This window comes from Pinus tabuliformis, chromosome J (genome assembly GCF_031772625.1).
Source record: "Pinus tabuliformis cultivar Carrire ecotype Pingquan chromosome J, CPIR1, whole genome shotgun sequence".
In the NCBI taxonomy this organism is placed as follows: domain Eukaryota; kingdom Viridiplantae; phylum Streptophyta; class Pinopsida; order Pinales; family Pinaceae; genus Pinus; species Pinus tabuliformis.
Genome location: NC_142295.1, coordinates 1,047,481,735 through 1,047,488,312, shown reverse-complemented (window position 1 = coordinate 1,047,488,312; position 6,578 = coordinate 1,047,481,735). Strand labels below are relative to the sequence as shown.

The 6,578-nt window shown below is 45.7% G+C and overlaps 1 protein-coding gene across 1 annotated transcript; it reads right to left on the bottom strand.

Annotated features, from left to right (window-relative positions):
- Positions 1 to 708: 708 nt before the first annotated feature.
- LOC149230502 (uncharacterized) lies at positions 709 to 6,332 on the bottom strand. The gene is made up of 5 exons (XM_089381334.1): positions 6,046 to 6,332; positions 5,011 to 5,610; positions 4,177 to 4,954; positions 3,594 to 3,978; positions 709 to 3,374 (listed from the first exon to the last, which is right to left on the bottom strand). Exons 1-5 carry the CDS (start codon positions 6,330 to 6,332, stop codon positions 709 to 711), a joined length of 4,716 nt encoding a protein of 1,571 aa, XP_089237460.1.
- Between the last annotated feature and the right edge of the window lie 246 nt (positions 6,333 to 6,578).

The following is a 6,578-nucleotide window of genomic DNA, read 5'->3' as shown; positions in this document are numbered from 1 at the left end:
AGAAGGACTTCGAGCTCACCGATCTCGCTTCCAGGGAAAAAGAGGGGTAATAAAGAGAAGCCTGATTGATAGCGCACAGGATAGAGAGGTAAAAACTTGAAGATAGGGGGGATGAGCCGGAGAGAGGCGTACTGAGGGGGCAAGATGGAAGGATGGGGGACGGCCAGCAAGGGCGTAGAGAGTAGAGCAGAGACTGATGAAGGAGGGGCACTAAAGCTCTCAACTTCCCACTGAATCTAATCCTGTAAAAAACCACGATATGGATTAGAGAAATGATAGACAAAGCATGAAAAGCCGATACCAGAGCAGGAGATCGCCGTCGAGTCTGGACCAAGGTGCCTTCTTCGTTCCAGCGGGGCTGCTCTTGTTCATAGTGTTGAATGACAAGTATATGCCTTCCTGAGCCCGTATTTATGGATCAGGACCAACAGCAGCAGCCTGAATGCGTATCAGAGATCGGATCCTCTGAAATAATGAGATATTTTCCTATATCTCTAGGACGATTCGCTGTAGCAGTGGAATCGTTCTTCCGTCCTTTGCTGAGGTGGTGATTTTCCCTCGGGATGTCAACTGTTCTGTGGATCGAATCCTGAGTGTGACTGCTTGAGCACTTCAAACTATCAGTCAAATGCCCTGAGACTGTTATAACCATGCCCATCACACGCTCGCTGGATTTGCGTGCCTGGGCAATGTCAGTATCGACCTGCTTCATGGCAGAGGCTGGAAGAATTCTCTTTGACTGTGCCTCAATGCACCTTCCGATTGTCCGACTGCGTTATTTGCATGTTTATCCGCTTCCCCATTATATGTGCGAAGGATGTGACAGAATCGGATTTTTTCAAAGTATTCGATGAGGAGGTTGATGCGTTGGATATGCTGTTGAAGACTACTGTTTGGGGATCTCCTGTAATGGTTCATGAAGCCAATGATTATTGAGGAGTCTCCTAGGACAAGTGCTTTTCTGATTCCCCTGCTTTTTAATTGCAACAATCCTTGATACAGAGCAAGAGCCTCGGCGTTATTGTTTGTTTTTTCCCCTAAACTCCATTCGTAGTTGCAGATTTCTTCTCCTAATTCGTCTATGATAACACCTCCTGCGCCTGCTGGTCCTGGGTTGGACTTGGAGGCGCCATCAAAGAAAAGGATTGGGCAGTTGTTGCTCAGTATCCACCTTTTGAATTCCTGAGTTGGTAGCCTAATTTCCCAATCTTTGGTCTTATGTTGATGCTGCATGACATTTCTCTGAATACTCTGGTGTTGACCTGAGCTACCTAGAATGTGCTTGATCATGAGCCTCTCTTCAACTGTATAGTCTGTTGCTTTAATTGTTCCTGAGCATTTGACAGCCATCGTCTCCTGCGCCAAGAGGTGAGCACCGCTACACGTTTTCCAGACATTGCCTTCTTTGTTTTGAAATATTTTCTTGTTTCTTGTGAGCCAGATTTTCCAAAGGAGGTTGTGGGGAATGATGTCCCAGGTTCTTGTGACTATCTTGCTCCGTTTATCTTTCCAGGGGCAATTCCTTCTCCAATCTTGGATTGTCTCTGCAATTTTTTGCTGAGGATGCCATGTTATATTGCCCAAGTTGGCCATGATGGTCCAGCATTTCTTCGCGAAGGCGCAATCAAGAAATAGATGGTGGATGGTTTCCTCCTCGGAGCAACAATTAGGACAGACTGAAGGTCCATGTATCCCTCGCTTTCTCAGGTTTTCCGAAGTGAGGATTTTGCCCTTTAGTAGCAGCCAGATGAAGAATTTGACCTTGGGGATGGCCTCAGACTTCCATATTATTCTCCATTGGTTCCAGACTGGAGCCTGATAAGTATTGTTGCAAATGAATTGATAGCCAGATTTAATGGTGTAACATGAGCCTGTGGGGTCCCATCTAAACCCATCTAATGCTCCTTTTTTTATAGGGGCTCTGTTTTGAAGATTTTTAAGGAGGGCTTGGTAGCTAGAATCCAAGTATGGGGGAATAACTGGGAATTCCCAGCTAATCCAAGCACCGCTCTCAGCGTCCCATTTTGAAATTTGGTCCATCCTCTGAATGCCTTTGCTGTGAAGATAGAGGATGAAGGGAATGGCTTCTTCAACAGTGTTTAAGGGTTGAAAGCCCATGATTTTATCAGTGGCATAATTAATACTGCTCCCTTCCCCCGGAATCTTTGAAGTATTTTGAATGAGAGTGGGGATTGCTTTCTTACAAAGTTGCCAGATTTTGGTGGAATCTCTGTTAGGAATATCAGATTCAAGAAGTCTTTGTCTATTGTCCGAAAGGTATTTGCATTCAATGACCTGTTTCCACCAGGCTTTTGGTTCACTAATTAGTCTCCAAGCCATTTTAATCCCAAAGGCGAGATTTAGGATTTTGGGGGCTCTGATTCCCAATCCACCTCTGTCTGGAGATTGAATTACACTTTTCCAATTGACCAAATTGTATCTATTTTTTTCTTTTTTCCCTCCTTGCCATAAAAAATTGCGGAGAGCGACTTCCAGCTTATTGTGGAACGAAGCAGGAGCTTGGTAAAGAGTGAAACGATATAAAGGTAAGGAGGAAATACCTGATTTAAGCAGGATTAGTCTGCCCGCTGGGTTAAGCCATTGAGTCCCCCATTGCTGAACCTTCCTTTTGACTTTGTCGATTATTTCATTCCAAGTGGAGGCTTTAAGAGAGCCCAAGGTGACCGGCATCCCAAGATAGGTGAAATGGTCCCAGGTTTCTTTGAAGGCTACTCCAAAGATATTAGCAATACTGTGGGCTGTTTGGTTGGAGATGTTCCATCCATAGATGCAACTTTTTTGAAAGTTGACTTCTCCTCCAGAGCACTCCATAAATTGGTCGAGTAGATTTTTGAAGCGCCTTGCTATTGTAGTGGAAGCCCCACCAATAAGTAGGGTGTCATCAGCAAATTGTGAATGATTGATATTTTTTACTCCATTCCCAAACTTGATACCAGAGATGAGGCCAACTCTTTGGTTGTGATCGAGGTTGCTGCTGAAGGATTCAGCCATCAAGATGAAAAGATAGGGGGAAAGAGGACATCCTTGCCTTAGTCCTCTTGAAGATTGAAAAGCTTCACAAGGGCGGCCATTAATGAGAGGCGAGATCCAGGGTCCAGAGATGCATGCAGCAATGGTGCTAATGAAGTCAGAATTAAAGCCCATTTTTCTCATGACAGCGAACAAGAAGGAGTGTCTTACTTGATCGAAGGCGTTGGCTAAGTCAAGCTTGAGGACGAAGCCTTTCTCTTGCCTAGAGGTGCTAGAATGAATAGCTTCTTGAACCAAGGTGATGGAGTCATGTATTTGCCTGTTGGTCATGAAGCCCCCCTGGTTTTCAGATATAAGGGAAGGGAGCAAAGGCTGGAGCCTGGCTGCTATAATTTTTGCAAAAATCTTATAAGAAGTGTTGCACAAGGAGATAGGTCTAAATCTGGAGAAGGAAGTGGGCCTGGTTTCCTTAGGAATGAGGGCAAGAAAAGTTGAATTTGTGAAGCCCCCCATTTTCTTTTTTCTTTGTATTCCTTTCATCATTTTTACAAGATCTTTTTTTATCAATTGCCAATGGTCCCTGTAAAAATTTATAGAGAAACCGTCTGGACCTGGAGACTTGTCTGGTTGTAGAGTCCAGATAGCTTTTCTTATCTCTTCCTCTGTTATTTCACTGTTTATCCTCTCATTCTCCTTAGTAGAAATTTTTTCCGGAAGGTACTTAAGGAAAGCCGTGTAGTCCGTGGCTCCTTGATTTTCGGTGAGGAGGCAATTGTAATGATGGAAGGCTGCTCTTTTAATAGATTCATGGTCATTATGCTGGCTGCCTTGACTATCTGTAATAGTGGTAACAGTGTTTCTCGTTTTTTTTGCAGTGGCCTGCTTATGGAAATATGCCGTATTTTTATCACCTTCCTTTAACCATATTTCTCGTGACTTGAGCCTCCATTTGATCTCTTCCGCTCTCTTAATTTGAGTTAGCTGTCCCTGTACCTCCCATTCCTTACTTTTCAGCTGATTAGTGAATCCATGATCTTCTATTTGTTTATGAATCTCTTCCAAATTCTACTGCATTTTTTCCTTTATTTTTTCTGGCTCTTGGTAGCTGACTTTTGCCCAATCCTTGAGTGCTTTCCTTGTGTTTCAAAGTTTTGTTTCCCAAATATAATTTGGGGAGCCTTCCACGTGATTCTTCCATGTTTCTTCTATGATTGACTCAGCCTCAACGCTGTCTCTCCACAAGGGATTGTACCTGAATGGAATTGGTCCCAAATTAGCGTGGGAGTCCAACGTTAATAGAATGGGGAAGTGATCTGAGGCTGTGGCGCTGAGAATTTTGGTGTGGCCTGTTGCAAAGGAGGAGAGAAGGGAAACATTGATCAGAATTCTGTCCAACCTTTCCATAATGTTACCTGGCCCCAATCTTCTATTGTTCCAAGTGTATTTTCTATTTTTTGGTATGATATCCATCAATTCGTGCTCAGCCATTATCATTTCCAGCTGCCTTCTGAAGGGATCGGGGGTGAAGGCGCCCCCCCTTTTCTCATTCGCATGGAGAATTAAATTGAGGTCTCCAGCAAGAATAACATTTGAATTCTGCTCCTTGTCTATTTCCTCCTTCAATTCCTTCCAGCATTGTTCCTTTTCCCGGAAATGGTTGGGGATATAGACATTGTAAATAATTAAGTCACAGCTCTCTTCCTTGTTGACAAGGTTGGTCCTGATCCAGTTTTGATTGAGGACAGAGGATTTACAATTCCACTGCTGCTTATTCCACATAGTAGTGATTCCTCCAGAGGCTCCTCTGGAATTGCTACTGGCCCCTGTGAAGGATTTTTGTGCTTCTATGATTAACTGCATTTCACTCTGATTTTGCTTGGTTTCCTGAATTAGAACAATTTCGGGTCTTTCTGATTGAAGGAGATCTCGTAGGGCAGCTGATTTCGAGGGGTGCCCCATACCCCTGCTGTTCCAAGATAAAAGCTTCATCATGAGACATTCGAGCGAGGAGGTGCTCGCCTCTCAAGTTCTTTAGCTGCTGTGTCTTTCTCTTGAGAACCTGTAATAAAGGAATCCATAGGAGTTTGGATCCCTAGAGCTATGTCTTTTTGCGTGCTTTCTTCCCGATGCTGCTTGGCTGATTTTCTGCCTGGTCCAGGTTTCTTGTGGATATCACCGGATGCACCAAGGTCCTTGGAGGAACTTCTGGTAGTTCTGATGGGCGGAGGGCCAAGGACGGGCTGAGATGGGGTCGAAGAGATCAAGGGGGGCTCAATTCGGGTCAGTAATGGTTGATCAGGTTGAGGGTCATCATAGGATACCTTCGATTTGTTTCTTGATAAGGTCCTTTCCACTGAGTGAGGAGGGGAAGCTTGCAGGGGGGAAGAGGGGGAGATTCTGGGGCCTTTGGGGGAAGGAGGGGGAGATGGGAGATCCTCTGAAGCAAGGGATCCAAAGGGGTTGGAGGACGAGGGGAAGACAGAGGGGAAGGGAGGGGTTCCGGAGTGAGGCACCTCAGACTCAGGGGGAGGATTTGATTTCTTCTTTTTCCTTACTATTTCCCATGCTTCCTCAGGGGTTTCAGAATTATTATTGACTTCTGATTTAGATTTAGAGCACCTATTGGCAAAATGACCGTACTCATGACATACCTTACACTTGAAGGGAAGTTGCTCATAGTCCACCTGTTGAATATGCGTCCACTGATCCACTCTGAGTTTAACTGCCTCTGGAAGACCTTTGCCCAAGTCTACCTCCACACAGATCCTCGCACATGCATGCATATTTTCTTTTGGTTCAGATCTATCCACATATTTACCTATTGCATTTCCTATCGCTCGAACAGATTCATCGGCCCAACAGTGGAGCGGTAGGTGCGGAAGGCGAACCCAAACAGGGACTGCGTTGGGTACATCCATTTCAGGGTCGAAGTCCGGGGTCCAACGGTTGAGATAAAGGCCTCTAGTGTCCATGAAGTATGGCCCATTCCTGAAAATTAGATTGCGATCCTCCACTGATTCGAAAAGGAAGGTAAAGAAGCCTCTTCCACAAAACCTTATCGCAATTTTCCCCTGGACCATGGCATTCCAATTTCTTTCCACCCAACGTTGAACAGATCGAGGGGAGGGCCATAGCCCCATGAACTGGCCAACCAAGCCGCGTTCAGCTAAGGCTACAGCAGATCTCCTTGGAAGAGATGGGGGAAGAGGGATTTCCGGAATTTCATCAAGTTTTTTGATAAATTTGGAGGCAGTAGGTCGGATCCTTTCAGAGTTATTCTCAGGGATGAGAGAAGCAAAGGCTTTCTCGAGATCGGTCTGATCTGAAGCAGGAGGGTCCATCGAGCCTGGGGAGGGGCAGGAGGCCCAGGATAGCAAAGAAGCAGCAGAGGGCTGCCCTCAGAGGCAGCACGAACAACCAGAGACGGGCAGAAGGCCCATGAAGCAAGCAAGCAGGAAGGGCGCAGCGAGGGGAGCCCGTAGCTGGGCCTGCAAGCCCGGCAGCAGGGCTGCCAAGCTCGATCGAAGGCGGTCAGGGCGTTCAGGGGCAGGAGAGCTCCATCTCCAGCGCGCGCGATATATGTTAAG